Below are 24571 nucleotides of genomic sequence, written 5' to 3' on the forward strand. Positions count from 1 at the left end.
CGCATTTTGTGTGTGTGTTCATATCCCCGTGTGTGGGGAGTATCCCATGTCGGGGCCCCAGCTTAGCAACTGTACGGTATATACTCTTTGGCGCCATCGCTCTCATTCTTTAAGTCCTCCTTGTTCACATCTGGCAGCTGTCAATTTGCCTCCAACACTTTTCCTTTCACTTTTTCCCCATTATGTAGATAGGGGCAAAATTGTTTGGTGAATTGGAAAGCGCGGGGTAAAATTTTCACCTCACAACATAGCCTATGACGCTCTCGGGGTCCAGACGTGTGACTGTGCAAAATTTGTGGCTGTAGCTGTGTCGCCTCCAACACTTTTCCTTTCACTTTTTCCCCATTATGTAGATAAGGGCAAAATTGTTTGGTGAATTGGAAAGCGCGGGGTTAAAATTTCTCCTCACAACATAGCCTATGATGCTCTCAGGGTCCAGACGTGTGACTGTGCAAAATTTTGTGGCTGTAGCTGCGACGCCTCCAACACTTTTCCTTTCACTTTTTTCCCCATTATGTAGATAGGGGCAAAATTGTTTGGTGAATTGGAACGCGCGGGGTTAAAATTTCGCCTCACAACATAGCCTATGACGCTCTCGGGGTCCAGACGTGTGACTGTGCAAAATTTTGTGGCTGTAGCTGTGACGGTGCAGATGCCAATCCCGGACATACACACACACACACACACACACACATATTCAGCTTTATATATTAGATATATATATATATATATATACATATATATAATATGTTGTTTGTCTGACTTTTAATATTGATTGATAGAGTATTTGTTTTAACAATAGGAGTGATGACACGGTATTTTATCTTAATTTTCCAGATATCCATTTTGAGTAAGCCAGGAGGAATTTGTGTTTCATCGTTTGGTCAAGAGTCTGAAATATTGATATTTGTAAATTTAATGGTTGTTGTTTACCTCTTATATCAGCCCCCACAGAATATTGTACTGCTATCTTTGCAAAACAGGGATGCAGGGTCACTGAGCAATGATGTTTGCTGATCTGTTGATTATACATTATACCAGGCCATACTGTTTTTTGACTTACAGAAGCTGTAAATAATCAAACAATGTGTGTTAACCTCATCACCCCTTCCCCTTTGACCTGTGGATTATAGATTGAAGGACAATAGTTGTGAACTATAAAAAAGGGATATGCCTATGTAACAATGCATCCAAGACAGACAGAGATCCAAAGAACCAGAGAGACTCATTATAAAACCACATCCAGGAACACTCTACAAGACAGCAACCAAGACATCGTGGCTCCATCACGAGGGACACAGATTTGACATTCTGCAGGATGTCATCTTAGGGGACCACAGCACCGGCTGAAATAATACAGATCTGCTTCATTGACTATCACTGATCCCATGGATACATTTGGAGTAGTCAGGATTTGGACCCACCAGTCACCTGGCTCCATGGAGATGTTCAGAGGTCTAGGTTGTGACCCTCTGGTCACCTGTCCTTGTACCTGAATCGACTGTCATCTTCCTAGGCTTGTCGTTGCATCTTCTCTGCGAATGCCACTGGTGGGGTAGTTGGCCCTGGAAGCTCTGAAGTCACAGCTGCTCTTATCCAGGCGAGTATGTGGAAAAGTGAGACTCTGTGGTGTGCACCATCTTGGGTATTTTGCTGGGACTGTTCTGTGTGTTATTTGCCTGTTTTGTGGTTCAATACAGTATTGCCACATTGTTTTACCTTCACCCTGTGTTGTCTGAGTAGTAATATGCCTACGGTAAAAAAAGAATGGGCGTTCGGTGGGATAAGCCCTGGTGCATGCGGTTTCAGCTAGCAGACTAGAGCACCCGCTGACCCCCCGTGTATCCACACTAGGTGTCTACTTATGTTAGCCATCAGGTATAATTGTACCAATCACTGAATTAATAAAGAAAGGCATATCATTTGTCTGGTCTCCTCTAGCACAAAATTATTTTTCTTGCCCGAAGACAAAGCTCATTATAGCTCCTACACTAATTCCTCCCAATCCTGAACATGCTTTTATTGTACAGGCAGATGATTCAGACTTTGCATTTGGAGCCATTCTATCACAAAGAGCAGGAAAAAAGGATTTGCTACAAACTTGTGCTTATTTCTCCCAAAGTTTGACAATGTCAGAAAGAAACTATGATGTGGGGAACAAAGAGCTCCTAGCTATAATTGCTGCTTTCAAAGAATGGAGACATCACGTAGAAGAGCATCTCAACAAATTGTGGTTCTAATTGACCATCGTAATTTGAATTTATCAGGTTTATCAAGTGCCTGTCCCTGCACCAAGAGAGTTGGAGTCTTTTTCTTAACCAATTCAACTTTGTCTTACAGACCTGGTTCTCAGACCAGGTTCTCATAATGGTAAGACTGATGCTTTATCAAAGATGTTCTCCAAAGATTCCTATCCAACAGAACCTCTGAGTCCAAGTTTCTGGGAGTGATCCACAACAAAGACTTGCTTTAAGATATACAGGAAGCATAAGAGACAGACCCAATTCTTCTGGATCCACCTGAGGATATATCCTTTAACTTTCAAAATAAAGTATGGATTTCTATTCATTGCATCTATGTCCCAGAAACTGTTAAACTAAAGGTATTAAAACTGATCCACGACTCCAAGTCAGCAGGTCAGCAGGGCAAAAAGGAATTAAAAAAACACAAACATTTCTGTCTCTCTTCTTCTGGTGACACAAATACCAAAAAGATGTTAAGGAATGTTTCTTCCTGCAGCACCTGTGCCATGTATAAAACTCACCGCACATCACCAAGAGGATTATTTCAGCTCTGGCTATTCCATCTCCTCCTTGGGGGCTCTTTAGCCATGAGCTTTATTGATGAAGTACCAGTTTAAAAGGGGAAAAGGTTCATCCTAGTCCTGGTTGACCGACTCACATTTTGTTCTCTGCACTGATAAGGAGACGGCCGATCTTGTAATTCAGAATGGGTTTCATCTTCATGGAGTTCCGGATGAAGTCATGTCTTATTGTGGAACATAACTTACATTAAGATTCTGGAAGAGTTATTGTGCAGCACTGGATGATGTCGGCTTATCCTCTGCCTTTCATCTCCAGTCTAATAGACTGAACGCACTGACCAAATCTTAGCGCAATATCTCCAATGCTACATATGCTGTCTTCAGGATGGCTGGGGGTGATTTGTTTCCTATGACAGAATTTTCATACAATAATTCTCAAAATGCTTCAGCCAAGCAAACGCCATTCTTTGAAAGTTTGGGTTACCATCCAAGTATTCTTCCTAGTTTTCCGAGAGAAACGCCTATTCCTGCTTTCACTGACTGAATACAATCCCTGCAACAGAATCTGGAAATGCTAAAATAATGTTAAGAATTGTTCAAGAGAAATATAAGAAAGCAGCAGATAAATATCACAGACCTTCTCCAAGTCGTAGATAAAGTGTGGATTTCCACCAAGAAATTAAAACTCCATATACCTTCACCAAAACTTGGCCGAACATTTATTGGTCTGTTCAAAATCATCGGAAAAGTTAGCTTAGTAGCTTTTTGTCTTCAACTTCCCAGATGAATGAAAATACATCCAGTGTTTCATGTTACCTTACTAAAGCCATTTGTTCCAAATTATTTTCTAGGGAATCGTCTACCTCCTCCTGACCCTATTAATGTGGATGGTCAAGAACATTGCATGGTTGAGAAGATCTTGGACTCCAGAGTAGTCAGAAACAGGTTGTAGTACTTAATAAAATGGCAAGGGTGAGGCCCTGAAGATGATTGCTGGGAACCTGTAGAAAATATCAGTGCTCCCCAACTGCTTAGCCAAGGACACACAGATAAACCAAATCAAGCATCATCCACAGGCTGTTATTGAAAGTGGAGAGTAATGCGAGGACTCCTATTGTCCTTTTGCAGATTGACCACTTGTAGCTGCTAGTTCACCTTGATAGCTGCTGCATTCCACTCCCTACTACTGGAGGCTACTATTGTGTTTTGCAGTCCTAGGTCATTATCTACACTATCTTCTCCACCTGTATGATATTCACCTCCACCCAGTCCCAGGTCACAATCTACACTATCTTCTCCAACTGTACAGTAATTACCTCGACCAGTCCCAAGTCACTATCTTCTACTGTTCCGTAACTACCTCCTCCAGTCCCAGGTCACCATCTACACAATCTTCTATTGTAATTTCCTCCCCAGTCCCAGGTCACTATCTACACTATCTTCCCCTCCTGTACAGTAAAAGCCACCCCACCGTCAACAAGGTGTTACTGATCGGGATGGACCTACGCTGTCTAATATGAAAAACCTTACCATGTGTCAGAGTTGACCTCAGTGTGTGAATAAGGGCAGACTAAAGGAACGGGTCCCAACCTATGGACACCAGTCTGAGGAAGCCTTTAAATGTAGTTTCCAGCTCAGGAGCAGGAGGCCACATCCCGGCTTGCACAAAACAGTATTACTAAGAACACTATGTTATTTATATGAACTTTTGCTTTTTTTATTTATTTAGTTACAGTAGGGTTTTTGCTAATTTTGCTTCTTGTAGGTTTTGTATGCTTTATGGCCAATGTGAACATGCGTTTATGTGCTGCATGTATACCAACTTAAACCAAGCTCAATTTTTGTGCTTTATCTTCTCCTGTATAGTAATTATGTCCTCTAGTGCCAGGTCACTATTTACACTATCTCCTCCTATACAATAATTACCTCCCCCAATCCCAGGTCACAATCTACACTATCTTTTCCTCCTGTACAGTAATTACCTCCCCCAGTCCCAGGTCACTATCTACACTATCTTCCCCTCATGAACAGTAATTACCTCTACCTAGTCTCATGTCACTATCTACACTATCTTCCCCTCATGAACAGTAATTACCTCCCATAGTCCCAGGTCACTATCTACACTATCTTCACTTCCTTTACAGTAATTACCTCCCATAGTCTCAGGTCATTATTTTCTCATGTACAGTAATTACCTCTACCTAGTCTCATGTCACTATCTACACTATCTTCTCCTGTACAGTAAGTACGTCCCAGAGTCCCAAGTCACTATGTATACTATATTCCTCTTCTGTACAGAAATTACCTTCCTCAGTCCCAGGTCACAATATACACTATCTTCTACTGTACAGCAATTACCTCTCCCAGTCCCAGGTCACTATCTACACTATCTGCCCTTGTGTACAGTAATGACCTTCCAGAGTCCCAAGTCACTATCTACACTATTTTCTCCTCCTGAGCATTAATATCCTCCCCCATTCCCAGGTCACTATCTACACTATCTTCTACTCCAGTACAGTATATATTCCCCTCAGTCTCAGGTCACTACCTACACTATCTTCCCCTGTACGGTAATTAACCTCACCCAGTCCCAGGTCATTATTCCTGTACAATAATTACTTACCCCAAATCCCAGGTCACTATCTACACTATCCTCTCCTGTACAGTAATTACCTCCCCCTGCCGCATGTCACTATATTCTCCACCTGTACAGTAATTACCTCCTCCCAGTCCCAGGTCACTATCTACACTATCATTTCCTCCTGTACAGCAATTACCTCCCCCAGTCCCAGGTCACTATCTACACTATCTTCCCCTGTACGGTAATTAACCTCACCCAGTCCCAGGTCATTACTTACCCCAAATCCCAGGTCACTATCTACACTATCTTTTCCTCCTGTACAGTAATTACCTCCCCCTGCCACATGTCACTATATTCTCCTCCTGTACAGTAATTACCTCCCCCAGTCCCAGGTCACTATCTACACCATCTTTTCCTCCTGTACAGTAATTACCTCCCCCAGTCCCAGATCACTATCTACACTATCTTCTCCTGTACAGTATTTTCCTCCCCCCAGTCCCAGATCACTATCTACACTATGTTCTCCTTGTACAGTATTTTCCTCCCCCCAGTCCCAGATCACTATCTACACTATCTTCTCCTGTACAGTATTTTCCTCCCCCAGTCCCAGATCACTATCTACACTATCTTCTCCTGTACAGTATTTTCCTCCCCCCAGTCCCAGATCACTATTTACACTATCTTCTCCTGTGTAGTATTTTCCTCCCCCTAGTCCCAGATCACTGTCTTCACTATCTTCTCCTGTACAGTAAGCACCTCCACATCCTGAATCCCCAGGTTAAACACTTTTCTTTCTAGACCAACTCCCCATCAGCACAGCTGTACCCTCCCATTCCCTATCTTAGAGCCTGATGCCAACAAAGAAGTCTGCCCATTTCTCCAGGAGTCCAGAACCCTCCTTGTTACACCTATTCTTTAGCAGCTTATTCACTTGCCTAATCCCCCCGCCTCTCTGGCGTATCACGAGCCACAGGTAGTACAGGACTAGATACACTGCTCTGCAGCCAGTAGCACATAGGATAGGATTAGACTTTGGTGCAGGGCATTCATCTGATGACTTTGTGCTACAGTGGGGCAAAAAAGTATTTAGTCAGTCAGCAATAGTGCAAGTTCCACCACTTAAAAAGATGAGAGGCGTCTGTAATTTACATCATAGGTAGACCTCAACTATGGGAGACAAACTGAGAAAAAAAAATCCAGAAAATCACATTGTCTGTTTTTTTTAACATTTTATTTGCATACATTTTTTTTTCTCAGTTTGTCTCCCATAGTTGAGGTCTACCTATGATGTAAATTACAGACGCCTCTCATCTTTTTAAGTGGTGGAACTTGCACTATTGCTGACTGACTAAATACTTTTTTGCCCCACTGTATATACTATCTCCACTGACATAGACTCTTTGCACTGTCTTGTATTACAGGTGAATATTTCCAGCAGTATCATACAGCAGCTGGTCCCCGGTGCGCAGTACAGAGTGCTGGTCTACCTGCAGAGACCTCCAATGATCGGACCCCCGTCTGACGCTGTTCTGTTCTCAATAGGTAACGAGCTGACGGTGTAACGTACAGTATATACAGCATGCCATCTATGTGTATATGTTAGGGCTTATTATATGCACATAATGTAGGGGTGCAGCTCTCTGGTGGACACTTGGATGTTCACTGGCACCAAGTTCTTGTATCATACAGTGAGCACGTTATTAACCCCTTAGTGACCGCGCCAATTTTTACAATTCTGACCACTGTCATTTTATGAGGTTATAACTCTGGAACGCTTTAACGGATCCCGCTGATTCTGACATTGTTTTTTTGGGGACATATTGTACTTCATGTTAGTGGTAAAAAAATCTTCAATATTACTTGTCTTTATTTATGAAAAAAATGGAAATATGACGAAAATTTGTAAAATTCTGCAATTTTCAAACTTTGAATTTTTATGCCCTTAAATAAGAGAGATATGTCACACAAAATGCTTAATAAATAACATTACCCACATGTTTACTTTACATCAGCACAATTTTGGAAACAAATTTTTTTTTTGTTAGGAAGTTATAAGGGTTAAAAGTTGACCAGCGATTTCTCATTTTTACAACAAAATTTACAAACCCATTTTGTTAGGGACCATCTCACATATAAAGTCACTTTGAAGGGTGTACATGACAGAAAATACCCAAAAGTTACACCATTCTAAAAACAGCACCCCTAAAGGTGCTCAAAACCTCATTCAAAAAGATTATTAACCCTTTACGTGCTTCACAGGAACTAAAGCAATGTGGAAAGAAAAAATTAACATTTAACATTTTTTTCCAAAAATTTTACTTTAGAACCAATTTTTTTATTTTCACAAGTGTAAAAAGTGAAAATGAAACACAAAATTTGTTGTGCAATTTATCCTGAGTACGCCAATACCTCATATGTTAACCACTGTTTGGGCGCACCGCAGAGCTCGGAAGGGAAGGAGCGCCGTTTGACTTTTTCAATGCAGAATTCGGTGGAATTGAGATCAGACGCCATGTCGTGTTTGCAGAACCCCTGATGTGCCTAAACAGTGGAAACCCCCCACAAGTGTCATGCCTTTTTGGAAACTAGACCCCCAAGGAACTTATCTAGTTGTGTTGTGTGAACTTTGAACCCCCAAGTGCTTCACAGAAGTTAAAATCTTTTTTTTTCCTCAAAAATGATTTTTTAACCTACAATTTTTTATTTTCAAAAGGGTAAAAGGAGAAATTGGACCCCAAAATTTGTTGTCCAGTTTGTCCGTGATGTGCCTAAACAGTAGAAACCCCCCATAAGTGACCCCATTTAGGAAACTAGTCCCCGAAGGAACTTATCTAGTTGTGTCGTGTGAACTTTGAACCCCCATGTGCTTCACAGAAGTTTATAACACCAAGCCGTGAAAATAAAAAATATTTTTTCCCACAAAAAACAAAAGTTGTTGTCCAGTTTGTCCTGAGTACGCCAATACCAAATATGTGGGGGGACCACTGTTTGGGCGCACGTCAGGGCTCGGAAGAGAAGTAGTGATATTTTGGAATGCAGACTTTGATAGAATAGTCTGCGGGCGTCATGCTGCGTTTGCAGAGCCCCTGATGTGTCTAAACAGTAGAAACCCCCACAAGTGACCCCATTTTGGAAACTAGATCCCCCAAGGAGCTTATCTAGATGTGTGGTGAGCACTTTCAGTGCACAAGTGCTTCACAGAAGTTTATAAGGCAGAGCCATGAAAATAAAAAATATTTTTTTGTCCACAATAATGATTTTTAAGCCTCCAATTTTTTTAATTTCAGAAAGTTAACAGAAGAAATTATACCACAAAAGTTGTTGTCCAATTTGTCCTGAGTATGCTGATGCCCCATATGTGGGGGTAAACCACTCTTTGGGCGCATGGCAGAGCTCAGAAGGGAGGGAGCGCCGTTTGACCTTTTTAATGCAAAATTGGCTGGAATCAATGGTGGCGCCTTGTTGCTTTTGGAGACCCCCTGATGTACCTAAACCATGGAAACCTCCCAATTCTAACTCCAAGCCTAACCCCAACACACCCCTAACCCTAATCCCAACCCTAACCATAACCCAATCACAACCCTAACCCTAATACACCCCTAACCCTAATACACCCCTAATCCTAATCCCAACCCTAACCCTAATCTCAACCCTAACCCTAATCCTAACCCTAATCCCAACTCTAGCCCTAACTTTAGCCACAACCCTAACCCTAATACACCCCTAACCCTAATCCCAACCCTAACCCTAATCCCAACCCTAACCCTAATCCCAACCCTAACCCTAATCTCAACCCTAACCCTAATCTCAACCCTAACCCTAATCCCAACCCTAACCCTAATCCCAACTATAACCCTAACTTTAACCACAACCCTAACCCTAACTTTAGCCCAACTCACTTTAGCCCAACTCTAACCCTAATTGGAAAATGGAAATAAATACATTTTCTGTATTTTATTATTTTTCTCTAACTAAGGGGGTGAAAAAGGAGGGGATTATTTACTATTTTTTTTTATTTTGATCACTGTGATAGGGTCTATCACAGTGACCAAAATGAACCAATAGGAGAAATCTTTCTATTTTGCTGAGTGCCTGCTGGTAGAGTTGAGCGACTTTTACTTTTTTAGGATCGAGTCGGGTTTCGCGAAATCCGACTTTCTCAAAAGTTGGGTCAGGTGAAATCGGCCGATTATTGCGAAAAGACTGGGGCCGACCGAAACACGAAATCCAATGCAAATCAATGGGGAATCAAAGTCGGCAGTGAGTGGAGGACAGGAAAACACCTACGGTGCCCATTTTAATGCCAAAAACATCAATTCTTATTTCTAGAGCTTGTCAATCTTAATTTACTTCATAATAATAGTTAGGCATTGAAAACAGGGGTTCATTTAGCTAAAGTTGTGGGGGGTAGGGCTGGCTCAAGATTTTCGTGGGCCCAGGAAACGTGGAATACGTCACGGCGGTGGAGCAGGGAGAGGTAATTATTTCAACTTTGCAAGTGCTGCGATCCTGAGCAAGCGGGGGGGGCTACTAGTTGGCACTGACACAGGGCCCCTCATAGTACGGCGGTGTGTTTGACGGCGGGCGGCACCTCCCACTGCCAGAGACACTTTTGCTTACTATGAGGGGCCCTGTGCCAGTGCCAATGAGTATGCCCCCCCCACCTGATGAAGGAACCTGCACTTTCATCTGCACCTTCCTATTTGCCCCCGTGTAAGGTGGTATGCGGGAAGGGGAACCTGACTTTCAGCAGGGTCAGATACTGGCTGTGTAGAGTGCAAGGGGAATGTAGTGGTCTGGGTCAATGTACCAGCAGACTCATCTATCACTGGCTGGGCAATGGGCAGGATGAGGAGGAAACACAGATATAGGCCCAAAGAATAAAGTAGGCTAAATGCAGTTCAAAATTGGTAACTGGACTAAACAGGCGGCATAGCTTTGTTCAGCGGAGGACAATTGTAATGAGAGGCTCACACAGACTTAGTAGGCCTAAAATAAAAAAGTGGGCTAAACGTCAGCCCAAAAAATGTTCATAAATAAACTGGTGGCATAGCTAGGTACAGGGGTGGGCTCCTCTGCTGAGTAGCAGACAGCGGTAGTTCGCGCACAGTATTAACTGGTCTAAATGGAGGCCAGGGCCCCTGTATATTTTAACTATCATCTATCATTTCAACAAATTTGTATTGGCAGTGCCATTGAAGGATTTAACAGCATAGACTACACAGTGGTGGAGCAGGGAGAGGTAAGTATTGCAAGTGGTAGAGCACTGTTTGAGCTGGGGGGGAACACTCGTGGGCGGCGGTACTGGCACAAGGCCCTTCATATTACGACGGTGTGTCTGACGTTGGTTGTGCACCACCACCATCAGAGACACTTCATTGTACTATGAGGGACCATGTGCCAGTGCCGTCGCCCAAGAGTGGGCACACCCACCTGTCCAGGCAAACGGCACTCGCACGGGTGCTTGCATCAAGTGGTGACCACGGCCCTGTGGGGGGAGAGTCAGCCCATTTATCGAGGTATAAAAATGGCCTATGGTGGACATTCAGCAGCTGCAAATGGAGGAATTGGAGCAGTCAGTAAGAGGAGGCCAAAAGCAATACATTTTTCAGGCAAGCTACGTGTCAGCAGGGAAAGGTGGGGCAAAATAATTTGAAATCCATGATTGGTTCATTTTAATGAAGGTTAGATCATCTACATTTCGGGGAGCCAGACGAGTCCTTTTTTTCGGTCATTATTGAACCAGCAGCACTGAAGACTCTTTCTGATAGCACACTAGCAGCTGGACAAGCAAACTCCTGTAATGCATATTATGCCAATTCGGGCCAGGTGTCTAGTTTAGATGCCCAGTAATCAAAGGGGAATAACCTGTGAGGGAGAACATCGATAAGGGAGGAAAAATAGTTGGTAACCATACTGGACAAATGTTGTCTCCTGTCACTTTGAATTGATGCAGCAGTACCTGTACTGTCTGCGGTCATTGCGAAATCACTCCACAACCTGGTCATAAAACCCCTCTGTCCAACGCCACTTCTGATTTGTGCACCTCTAACACCTCTGCCATGTTGCCCCCTACAGCTCGTGTGAGAACCATCACTGCCACTGTGTGCTGGGAATGCCTGAATCAAACGGTTTACAAGAGTTGCTTGTTTGGTAGCCAATATTTGCTCAAGGTTCTCATGTGGCATGATATTTTGTAATTTTCCTTTGTATCGTGGATCCAGGAGACAGGCCAACCAGTAATCGTCATCGGTCATCATTTTGATAATGCGGGGGTCCCTTTTTGGATACGCAAGGCATACTCTGCCATGTGGGCCAATGTTCCAGGTGTCAATTCACTGCTTGTGCTGGGTTGAAGAGCAATTTCTTGCAAATCAATATCACTTGTGGCCCGCAAAAACCCTGTATCTGACCTTGCAACGCCACCAGTTTCTATTGCCCCCTGAGAAGCATCCTCCTCCCATAAATATTCATCTCCATCATCCTCCTCCTCCTCTTCATCCGCCAACTCGTCCAGGAGAGTTCCCTGAGCAGACAATGGCTGACTGTCTTCAAGGCTTCCCTCCTCCTCGGCTGCAGACGCCAGCTCCTTAATGTGCGTCAAACTTTGCATCAGCAGACGCATTAGGGGGATGCTCATGCTTATGATGGCGTCGTCTGCACTTACCAGCCGTGTGCATTCCTCAAAATACTGAAGGACTTGACAGAGGTCTTGTAGCTTCGACCACTGCACACCAGACAACTCCATGCCTGCCCTCCAACTGCCTGCTCGTGTATGTGTATACTCCCACAAATACATGACAGCACGCCTCTGTTCACACAGCCTCTGAACTATGTGCAGTGTGGAGTTCAACCTTGTTGCAACGTCAATTATTAGGCGGTGCTGGGGAAGATTCAGCGATTGCTGATGGTTCAGCATACGGCTGGAGTGTACGGGCGACCGGCGGATGTGCGAGCAAAGTCTTCGCACCTTCAGGAGCAGGACTGGTAACTCCGGATAATTTTTCAGGAAGCACTGCACCACCAGGTTCAAGGTGTGAGCCAGGCAAGGTATGTGTTTCAGTTCTGAAAGGGCTATGGCAGCCATAAAATTCCTTCTGTTATCACTGACTACCTTGCCTGCCTCAAGATGTACACTGCCCAGCCATGACTGAGTATCTTGCTGCAAGTACTCGGCCAGTACTTCCGCGGTGTGTCTGTTGTCGCCCAAACACTTCATTTGTAGCACAGCCTGCTGACGCTTACCACTAGCTGTTCCATAATGGGACACCTCGTGTGCAACACTGGCAGCTGCAGATGGAGTGGTCATGCGACTGCGCTCTGTGGACGAGCTTTCACTTCTGGAGGAGGAGGAGGAGGGGTGGCGAAAGCCTACAGCAAACTGTTTCGTAGAACGTGGGCTAGGCAGAACTGTCCCACTATGGCCGTCCCCTGTGGACCCTGCATCCACCACATTAGCACAGTGCGCCGTGATGGACACGTAACGTCCCTGGCCATGCCTACTTGTCCATGCATCTGTTGTGAGATGCACCTTTCTACTGACTGATTGCCTCAGTGCATGGACAATGCCGTCTTTGACATGCTGGTGGAGGACTGGGATGGCTTTTCTCGCAAAGAAGTGTCGACTGGGTAGGTCATAGCGTGATACTGCATAGGCCATCAGGGCTTTGAAAGCTTTGCTTTCAACCAACCGGTAGAGCATCATCTCTAACAAGATTAGTCTAGCAATGTGGGCATTCAAACCCTGTGTACGCGGATGCGAGGATGAGTACTTCCTTTTGCTAACGAGAGTCTCTTGTAGGGTGAGCTGGACTGGAGAGGTGCATATGGTGGAACTAGCGGGGGTGGTGGTGGACATGGCAGACTGAGAGAGGGTTGGTGATGGTATTCTTGCTGTTGGCCTACCTACAGTGTTTCCTACCAAGAACCTTGTGATTCCCTGACTGCTTTGGCCTTGCGAGGATACCTCCACATTTGCTGCTGGTGGTGTCCTAACCGGTGGGCTTACTGTGAGGGAAGCAATGTAGCATTGCTGACTACCTTCATTCTGAGCAGGTGCACCAACGGTACGGGACGTTTGGTAGTTAGTCCAGGCTTGCAAGTGCATGCTGGTTTAATATCTACGCATGCACGTTGCATTTAAATTTAGGAGATTCTTCCCTCTGCTAAAGGTCTTTGAGAACTTCTTACAGATAACTTTGCACTGATCATTCGGATCTTGGTTAAAAATTTCCCACACTGCACTCTTCCTACTATGGAATACCTTTTCAGGCATTGCACGCTGTGCTACTTTCACCGGATGGCCACGGTGTCCTAAAACTGTTTTTGGTTTTGACAAACATTTTTGGCCACATACGGGCCTGCCAGATGAAAGCTGTTGCGATGTAGATGGCTGCTGCGAATGATCCTCCTCCGCTTCTGAGCTACTGGCAGCGGCACCCTCTTCCCTCAATGGCTGCCAATCTGGGTCAACAACTGGGTCATCTATCACCTTCTCTTCAATGTCATGTGCACCTTCCTCTGTGTCACCGTGTAAGGTGCTATAGCGTTCGTGACGGGGCACCATAGTCTCATCAGGGTCAGATTCTGGCTCAGTACACTGCGAGGGCAATGTAGTGATCTGAGTCAATGGAACAGCATAATAATCTGGCTGTGGCTGTGCATTAGTGCACTCCATATCCGATTCATCTTGTAATGGGCTTTTAACAATTTCCCGTTCTAACCCAGGCACGGCATGTGTAAAGAGCTCCATGGAGTAAACTGTAGTGTCGCCTGCCGCATCCTTCACTTTTGGTTTGGGTGAAGGACACAAGGAAGCGACTTGTTCCTGACCGGGAGCAGCCACTGATAACTCGCTGCTTTTAGATTTCGAACCTTCTGAAAAGGAGGTGAAAGAGCTAGAGGCTGAGTCAGCAAGGAAAGCTAAAACTTTTTCCTGCTGCTCCAGCTTTAAAAGCTGTTTTCCTACTCCCTGATAAGGGAGCCTTCGAGGCCTTGTGTAGCCAGACGATGACGTTGGCTCAACACCTCCAGCCTTTGGTGCTATTTTGCTTTTCCCACTACCACCAGATGCTCCACCACCATCAGTACCAGCTGGCAACGACCGCCCACGGCCTCTTCCACAAGACTTCATCATTTTTGGAAAAATCTAACCAAAATAACAACCGTTATATGGTACTGTGAAACAAGGTAGAAGGTGTATATAAACTTGTTTGGAGAATTTAAATCTCCCTTTTTTTTGGGGGGAGACTGAACCAAAACTCAGGCGTAGTGTATAAAACAACACAATGTTAGTGGCAGAAAGTGGCTGGCAGATATATCAAAAAATACAAGGGCTGTAGTACAATTTCAATCTCCCTACAATGATCTCAGGACAAGTATGGCAGCAATAAAAAGGACTGCTGCACACAAAAGTGTGGACAAATAAACAAGAGAACTGTGCAGAAAGGAGCAACAGGATTTTTGCTTTTAAAAAAAGCAGTAGGTTTGCACAGCGGCGTGCAAACAACAATGCAGCTATCAGGGAGCCTTATAGGGCAGCCTAATAAGCTACATAGCTGATGCACCAAAAAAAAACCCTCCACTGTCCCTGCAAACAAATGGTGGTGTTGGACAGTGGAAATCTCTACAGCACAAGCAGTTTGGGAGTTAATCTTCCCTCCCTAAATATATCCCTTCTTCTGATGCAGCTGCAGCAACCTCTCCCTATGCTACGATCAGCAGAAGTAAGATGGCGGGCGGCGTGCACGCCCCTTTATAGCCCCTGTGACGCCGCAGAAAGCAAGCCAATCACTGTCATGCCCTTCTCTAAGATGGTGGGGACCGAGACCTATGTCATCATGCTGCCCACACTCTGCGTCCTCCTTCATTAGATGAGAAATGGCGCTGAACGCGTCATACGAAACGCGACTTTGGCGCGAAGATCGCCGACCTCATGGCCGATCCCACACTAGGATCGGGTCAATTTTTCAATTTGTCCGATCCGTTTCGCTCAACCCTACCTGCCGGTAGATCTCTGCGGGCACACTGCGCATGCGCCTGCCATTTTCTTACCGGAAGAAGATGCCAGCGGCCGTGAGAGGAAGCAGGAGGCCCCAGGAACACCGGGAGATACTGGTAAGTATCGGGGGGCAATCGGGGACCCTATTTTTCTGTCCTTTGATGTGCGATCACATCGGAGGACAGAGAAATTAAATGGCAAATCGCGCTTTTTTTTGCGGTCGCAGTGATACGGTTAATAATCGCAATCGCAACCCAGGGGTTGGTAAAAACCAAACCGAATCATGTTCTCTGGGGTCTCGGCTTCCCCCAGCAGCCGAGACCCCAGAGAAAATCCTACTCTGGGGGGGCTGTCATGATATGTACTTTTGCCCTGTCCTGTATTTGAATAATATGCCATTTGATGTATGTAACTGTTCTCTGGTTTCTATTAGCTGTAATTTATGTATTTTCTTGTGCTGGGAGTTCACCTGTAACAATATGTCTCCTTCCCCCAATACTTGCAGCCCTAAGCTCTAATGTAATTAAGCTTTGTCAACATCACTAGTGGAGGAATAGCCATTCTTCCTCACAGCAGGTGGCTAGTCAAATGTACATACTACTTGGAGCCCACCAGTCTAGAATCTTCTGGTGGACCCAACCATTGAATAGAAGGTGTGACCCCTACCCCCCTTCATGGTCTGATCTGAGATCAGATGTGAGTTGATCTTTGAAGGAGAAGGAGTGGGGATTCTTAGCTGAGGCAAGACCCCACGTCCAGCTGTGACTGCGGAAGCGAACGGGGCGAGACTTGAGCTGAGGACATATCTCGTTGTTCGTGAGATTGTTTTGGGATCCATTGGACTAATTGTGGACTATTGCTTTGTTACCTGGCACAAGGATTATCGGGAGGTGCCCCCGAACCTGTTCCGTTGGACTAATTGTGGACTCTGTAGATCTACCTGCATGTGTTGTTCCAGCGTTCTTGATAATAAATCTGTGGAATCATCCCTTGGCCTGTTGTCCCTTCCTGCTCTGCCGTACACCCCGTCACAGGGGCGCTATACACTTTTTCCACTACCGCTGTTAAAAGGCGTAACGGCAGTCGTTAATGGGTTAAATATACAGAAAACAGTAACCGCTCAGAACGCAAAAATGTCAGTTTCATGGTACCATGGTCAAAAGAAAACAAAACAGTTCCTATGCTGCAGATAGGTTTATCAGACCTGATATTGTCCAATCACTTGTGTCTCTAGTTGTGATTCACCAGAAGTAAAGGTCCTTCCCTTCTTCTACACAAGGACAGATCTGAGACAGCTCAGCTGCCTTAAATAGTCCCAATAAAAAAATGGAATGTAGATAGGGGAATGACCAGTCCCACTCAGCTCTTCTTGTCGTTCCTAAAAATCTGGACCTAAAAAACCTAAAAAAAACCTCTATCAGCAACTAACATGATGAAGCTATCTCTCTGGGAATCGCAGCGCCAAGGCCAGCCACCTCAATGAGGATGTGCGCGTGTGCGTATATGTCTATATAGAAACAGGGGCTTCTCACAAAATTAGAATATCATGAAAAAGTTCATTTATTTAAGTTCTTCAATACAAAAAGTGAAACTCATACATAATATAGAGTCATTACAGAGTGATCTATTTCACGTGCTTATTTCTGTTGATGTTGATGATTATGGCTTACAGCCAATGAAAACCCCAAAGTCAGTATCTCAGTAAATTAGAATAATTAACAAAAACACCTGCAGGTTCCTTGACTAAGTTTGTGACATATGGATATAACTGCTGAATTTTCCCCTCTCCCAGGCACGGTCCGCACTAACATGGCATTGTGTTCTCCTTCTGCAGATCCCCTCGGAGTACGGGACCTGGTGCTTTACCCTCTGGGCCCTTCATCTGTGGTTTTGAGCTGGACACGGCCGTATCTCAGCTCCTTCCGGAAATACTTGGTGGAAGTGTTTTACTTTAATCCCATCACTATGAGCTCAGAATGGAGTCCGTACTACGAGATCGCAGCTACCATCTCCCTCACGTCCACGGTGGTAATGATCCGACCTTTATATAGGAAATGTATATGATGCAGTCTTAGTACCGCACTGGGGCATACTTTGGTGCTATATCTACAATACACATCATAACATGGCTCACATTCTTATTTCAGAAGCTCAACAACTTACTGCCGGCATGGTACTATAACTTTCGGGTGACGATGGTAACATGGGGTGAGCCTGAGCAGAGCTGCTGCGACACTTCTACTCTAAGCTTTATAACAGGCAAGTATCCCACTCACAGACGAGGATATGTATATACATTGTCCCAAGCCACAGGCCAGGACATGTGTATACACGGACCCAAGCCACAGGCCAGGACATGTGTATACACGGACCCAAGCCACAAGTTAGGACATGTATATCCATGGACCCGAGCCTCAAATTAGGACTAGTGTATATATATACAGTATATATATATATACATATATATATATATATATACATACAGTGGGGCAAAAAAGTATTTAGTCAGTCAGCAATAGTGCAAGTTCCACCACTTAAAAAGATGAGAGGCGGCTGTAATTTACATCATAGGTAGACCTCAACTATGGGAGACAAACTGAGAAAAAAAAATCCAGAAAATCACATTGTCTGTTTTTTTATCATTTTTTTTGCATATTATGGTGGAAAATAAGTATTTGGTCAGAAACAAACAATCAAGATTTCTGGCTCTCACAGACCTGTAACTTCTTCTTTAAGAGTCTCCTCTTTCCTCCACTCATTACCTGTAGTAATGGCACCTGTTTAAACTTGTTATCAGTATAAAAAGACACCTGTGCACACCCTCAAACAGTCTGACTCCAAACTCCACTATGGTGAAGACCAAAGAGCTGTCAAAGGACACCAGAAACAAAATTGTAGCCCTGCACCAGGCTGGGAAGACTGAATCTGCAATAGCCAACCAGCTTGGAGTGAAGAAATCAACAGTGGGAGCAATAATTAGAAAATGGAAGACATACAAGACCACTGATAATCTCCCTCGATCTGGGGCTCCACGCAAAATCCCACCCCGTGGGGTCAGAATGATCACAAGAACGGTGAGCAAAAATCCCAGAACCATGCGGGGGGACCTAGTGAATGAACTGCAGAGAGCTGGGACCAATGTAACAAGGCCTACCATAAGTAACACACTACGCCACCATGGACTCAGATCCTGCAGTGCCAGACGTGTCCCACTGCTTAAGCCAGTACATGTCCGGGCCCGTCTGAAGTTTGCTAGAGAGCATTTGGATGATCCAGAGGAGTTTTGGGAGAATGTCCTATGGTCTGATGAAACCAAACTGGAACTGTTTGGTAGAAACACAACTTGTCGTGTTTGGAGGAAAAAGAATACTGAGTTGCATCCATCAAACACCATACCTACTGTAAAGCATGGTGGTGGAAACATCATGCTTTGGGGCTGTTTCTCTGCAAAGGGGCCAGGACGACTGATCCGGGTACATGAAAGAATGAATGGGGCCATGTATCGTGAGATTTTGAGTACAAACCTCCTTCCATCAGCAGGGGCATTGAAGATGAAACGTGGCTGGGTCTTTCAACATGACAATGATCCAAAGCACACCGCCAGGGCAACGAAGGAGTGGCTTCGTAAGAAGCATTTCAAGGTCCTGGAGTGGCCTAGCCAGTCTCCAGATCTCAACCCTATAGAAAACCTTTGGAGGGAGTTGAAAGTCCGTGTTGCCAAGCGAAAAGCCAAAAACATCACTGCTCTAGAGGAGATCTGCAGGAAGGAATGGGCTAACATACCAACAACAGTGTGTGGCAACCTTGTGAAGACTTACAGAAAACGTTTGACCTCTGTCATTGCCAACAAAGGATATATTACAAAGTATTGAGATGAAATTTTGTTTCTGACCAAATACTTATTTTCCACCATAATATGCAAATAAAATGTTAAAAAAACAGACAATGTGATTTTCTGGATTTTTTTTTCTCAGTTTGTCTCCCATAGTTGAGGTCTACCTATGATGTAAATTACAGACGCCTCTCATCTTTTTAAGTGGTGGAACTTGCACTATTGCTGACTGACTAAATACTTTTTTGCCCCACTGTATATATATATATACTAGCTATTGAACCCGTTCTACGCCCGGGTGGCGAGCATTTATATTGGTATATGGTCTCCATCCTGTCATGTGCTGCTCCCATCCTGCGTCCCCATCCTGTCAGTTTTATAGGCTGAACTGGATGGACAAATGTCTTTTTTCGGCCTTACTAACTATGTTACTATGTTACTATGTGCTGCTCCCATCCTGTGCCCCCATTCTGACATGTGCTGCTCCCATCCTGCGCCCCCATTCTGACATGAGCTGCTCCATCCTGCGCCCCCATTCTGACATGAGCTGCTCCATCCTGCGCCCCCATTCTGACATGCGCTGCGCCCATCCTGCGCCTCCATTCTGACATGTGCTGCACCCATCCTTCGTCCCCATCCTGTCATGTGCTGCTCCCATCCTGCGCCCCCATTCTGACATGTGCTGCTCCCATCCTGCGCCCCCGTTCTGTCATGTGCTGCCCTATTCTTTCATGTGCTGCTCCCATCCTGTGCCCCCGTTCTGTCATGTGCTGTTCCCATCCTGCGCCACCATTCTTTAATTTGCTGCTCCCATCCATATGCCCCATACGCTGCTCCATAAAGGTTTATGGCCCCCATAAAATTCTCCATAGTATATGCCCCGTACATTGCTCCATAAAGGTTTATGGCCCCCGTGCACTGCTCCATTATGGTTTATGGCCCCCATAAGATGCTCCATACTATATGCCCCCGTACACTGCTCCATTAGGGTTTATGGCCCCATATGCCCCCGTACACTGCTCCATTATGGTTTATGGCCCTATAAGATGCTCCACTATGGTTTATGGCCCCATAAGATGCTCCATAGTGTATGCCCCGTATGCTGCTGCAATATATAAAAAAAAAATACCATACTCACCTATCGTCGCGGGGCGCCGAGTGCTGGGGGGCCTGAGCAGGCGGGGACACCGGCGCGCTGTGGGGGTCAGGTGCCGGTATCGCCGCCAGCTCAGGCCCCCCAGCACTTACTATATTCACCTGTCCCCCATTCCACCTCTGGCTGTGACTGGTCAGTCAGAGGGCGGCGCCGGCGCGCATTAAGCGCGTCATCGCGCCCTCTGAACTGAAGGTCACAGGCCGAGGACCGGGAAGATGGCGGCGTGCAGCGGTGGAATGGGGGACAGGTGAATATAGCTCATACTTACCCTCCTGGCGGTCCCTGCCTCTCTGTTGGAGATCGCAGTGTGCGTTCAGTGCTTACGCATACCGCGATCTCCTGGGAGCGTCACTCTGTGAGGCCCAGACTGCGCTTGCGCTTGCGCAGTCTATAAAGGCTTCGGACAGAGTGATGCTCCCAGCGTTATTTTATAGATATATATATATCAACCAGAGCTCCAGACCAGAACATGTATATACATGCACTCCAGCCATAGACCAGGACATATCTACAGACACCAAGTCACAGACCAGGACATGTATGTACACTGACCCAAGCCCAAGACCAGGACATGTATTTAATTAATGGAAGCGGAGGCACAGGTGATGAAGTTCACATTCGTCTTTTATTTTTTGGTCCGGGGGGCTCCAAAGGGGGCGTAACTAGTGAGCCCCAGGTATCCGTAGTAAGATTCCTCGAACAGGACCAGAATGCAATACCTGGGGGACACAGGTGCTACCTCAAGTTAGACCCCGGACACGTGGCAGCCGGACACGTGGCAGCTGTCACAGCGGGACAAATGGATAAACAGATATGATGGAGCTGACCGGCAGACACCAGGTATGAGATATGAAGCTGGCTCAGGCGAGGAAAGTCAGATTCCAGGTAGATGGGAGGAAGCTGGCTCCAGCACCTTTAGCATAGTCCAGGGGTTCGGATGGCGAGTGGCGAAAGGGGAAGGCACTTGAGTATAAAGGTACAGGTGTCGTCTTAGGATAGCCGAACCACTGTTCACTGATATTCTGCGGAAACAGACAGTATAAGCAGAGAGCAAAACGGAATGCTATAACAGCGCAGACAGAACAAGAACAGAACCGGAAATAGCAAGAGTAGATACTGTAGCGTGGCTAAAGGTTGTATAGTCGACGGGAGGTATGTATCACAGAGAAGGCTTGTCGCTGTGATGTAACCCGGAGTGTTTTCTTTAGTACACATAAAGCAATAAGGAATTGTTTAGGATATTTGGGTCCGGGTTACGGGTAGCTATGAGAGATGGGAGGGTCTGGCTACCCATATACCTTACCCGTGGGTAAGGGGCATAACCATGCCTGTCTATGTTTGTTTCAGGACCTGTGCTGATGTCATAACCACATGTCTAATCATGTGACATTACCTCACCAATGGGTGTGGTTTCAGGCTACATAATGGAGGTGTGTAGCACATGGTGTGAGAGTGTTTGGGAGTCTGCCAATGTGGACAGACTTCCATGTGTCCAGGCTGAACACTACAGAGTGGTCTGTGGCTTCAGCTAGAACCTGAGTGCATGACGTTGCACAGCCTGTGTGCCCACAGGCCTGAGAAGAGCAGAGCTTTTCTATGGACTTTTATGCTATGTCGGCCTGATGTACGGACTGTTTTCCTTTCTGTTCCTGTCTTGCTGGTTTATGGAGCAAATAAACCCACATGGACATTAAAGAGAATGTGCCTCCTGTTTCCTCCTACGCACCTGAGCGGGTACAACGTTACAATACTCATTGCTCTGGCACCCTCCCTATGATGGAGGGGCCAGAAGTAGTTATCAGTGTGCTGCCATTGGTTAATTGAAATTTTCAAAAAATGCGTTCTATCCCTTTAAGAGTCTGGAGGTAAGCGCACATGTCCTAAACACTCTCCCTGGAGGCCTGCTGGCAGTGTGCCAGGAAGTGGGGGAGAGAGAAGAAACAGCAGAACGCCAAGGAACAGACAGAGAGCAAGGATCCAGACAGACACCTCCCAGAGGTACAGGGGCAGCCTCGGGAGCGGGAGTGGGTGAAGGACCAGAACTGGGCGCAGAGCCAAAACCGGGTGCAGGGCCAGAATCGGGTGTAACAGTATGCCCCTCTTTATGCCTCCTCTTTTTCAAGGCTGCGTGAAATCTTTTAAAAAGGAGAGGGGCCTGGATGTTCTCTTTAGGCTTCTAAGACTTCTCCTCAGGACCAAAGCCCTTCCAGTCCTCCAAGTAATAGGTCTTACCTCTTACATTCTTAGTGGCCAAGATATGTTTTACCTCAAAAACATCATCCTCAGAGACAGAATCTGGAGTGGTACCCGGGTCCTTCAAGAAAGAACTCAAAACAACTGGTTTGAGGAGGGAAACATGAAAGTTGTTAGGCACACGTAAGGAAATAGGCAATTTCAGGTTGATTTGTCTCAAGACTTCAAAGGGCCCAATGAAACGGGGACCCAATTTGTAGGAAGGCAACTTCAGATGGATGTACTTGGAGGAGAGCCATACCTTGTCTCCGGGGCAAAAGATGGGAGCATCCAGGCGTCGTTTGTCCTCATGCCTTTTCATATGTTCAGAGGCTTTCTCCAAAGCAATCTTGGTATCTCTCCAAACTTTTGAGAAATCTTTGGTAAAGGTATCGGCTCCCGTAATGCCAGATGATCCAGAGATAGGAAGAGGAATTCCGGGCTGGACTCCAAACACAATCTGAAAGGGAGATTTTCCAGAAAATTCACTCACTTGGTTGTTGTAGGAGAATTCCACCCAGGGCAGTAACTCTACCCAGTCATCGTGGTATGCGTTGATGAAGTGGCGCAGGAATCTAGACATGATTTGAATGGTCATCTCCACTTGCCCAATGGATTGGGGATGGTATGCCGAAGAAAAATCCATTTCTATTTTTACCAGTTCACAGACCGCTCTCCAGAACTTTGAGGTGAACTGGACGCCCCTGTCGGACACGATGTGGAGAGGAAATTCATGAAGACGGAAGATGTGCTGAATGAAGTGATCCGCAAGTTCAGGAGCAGATGGGAGACAGGGTAGCGGAACGAAGTGAACCATCTTAGAGAAGCGATCCACCACAACCCATACCACTGAAAAGCCGGAAGAAATGGGAAGATCCGTGATGAAATCCATTGCGATGTGCTGCCAGGGAGCAGACGGAATCGGAAGAGGCTGAAGCCTACTGGCTGGTAGGCATTTATCAATCTTGTTATGGGCACATGAAGGACAGGCTGCGACATACTCCTGGATATCCTTACCCATGGCAGGCCACCAGTAGTACGAACAAAAAACAAGGCACACTGGGCCTGACGGGGATTCAGCCTCTGTGCGGATTGGAGGTAAGCAAGGTTTTTATGATCGGTGAATGTGACTACCTGATGACGAGCTCCCTCAAGAAGATGTCTCCATTCTTGCAGAGCTAATTTGATAGCTAACAATTCCCGATCTCCAACGGAATAGTTCCTTTCTGCAGGGAAGGGGGGAACCTTAGAAAAAAAACACAGGAGACCATCCGACCGGTAGACGATTTCTGGGTGAGAACCGCTCCTGCACCGATGGAGGAAGCGTCTACCTCAAGAAAAAATTGCTCAATAGAATTCGGACGATGGAGAACAGGTGCAGAAGCGAAGGCTTTTTTGAGAGAAACAAAGGCCTCCTCTGCCTCAGAGGGCCACTCCTTGGAGTTTACCCCTTTCCGGGTTAAAGCTGTGATTGGTGCCATTCGGGTGGAAAAGTGTGGGATGAATTGCCGGTAGTAGTTGGCGAACCCCAGGAATCGTACGGCTTTTAGCCTAGATGGAAGAGGCCACTTGAGAACAGCAGACAACTTCTTTGGGCCCATTTTTAATCCTGTGGAGGATGCAATGCAACCAAGGAAAGGCCAAGAGGATGTTCAAAGAGGCATTTCTCCAATTTGGCATAAAGTCTGTTCTCTCTGAGTTTTTGTAGGACCAGACGCACCTGCCTCCGGTGTGAGGCCAAGTCTGCAGAGAAGATCAGAATGTCCCTGGAGGCCTGCTGGCAGCGTGCCAGGAAGTGGGGGAGAGAGAAGCAGCAGCAGGACACCGAGGAACAGACAGAGAGCGAGGATCCAGACAGGGACCTCACAGAGGTACAGGGGCAGCCTCGAGAGCAGGACTGAGTGAGGGACCAGAACTGGGGGCAGCGCCAAAACCAGATGCAGGGCCAGAACCGGGTGTAACAATGTATATACACGGACCCAAGCCACAGATCAGAACATGTAAAT

At 45.8% G+C, this 24571-nt stretch overlaps 1 protein-coding gene across 3 annotated transcripts in view; it reads left to right on the forward strand.

Moving 5' to 3' along the window:
• The window catches only part of PTPRO (protein tyrosine phosphatase receptor type O), a 484495-nt gene that overhangs the window by 255879 nt on the left and 204045 nt on the right, over nucleotides 1–24571 (forward strand). For all 3 annotated transcript variants that reach the window (XM_069762736.1, XM_069762737.1, XM_069762738.1), the window contains exons 8-10: nucleotides 6767–6887; nucleotides 17180–17373; nucleotides 17493–17604. In XM_069762736.1, coding sequence (XP_069618837.1) covers nucleotides 6767–6887; nucleotides 17180–17373; nucleotides 17493–17604 — 427 coding nt within the window. The remainder of the gene's footprint in view (nucleotides 1–6766; nucleotides 6888–17179; nucleotides 17374–17492; nucleotides 17605–24571) is intronic.

The sequence above is a fragment of the Ranitomeya imitator genome, chromosome 4 (assembly GCF_032444005.1).
Source record: "Ranitomeya imitator isolate aRanImi1 chromosome 4, aRanImi1.pri, whole genome shotgun sequence".
NCBI classification, from domain to species: Eukaryota; Metazoa; Chordata; class Amphibia; order Anura; family Dendrobatidae; genus Ranitomeya; species Ranitomeya imitator.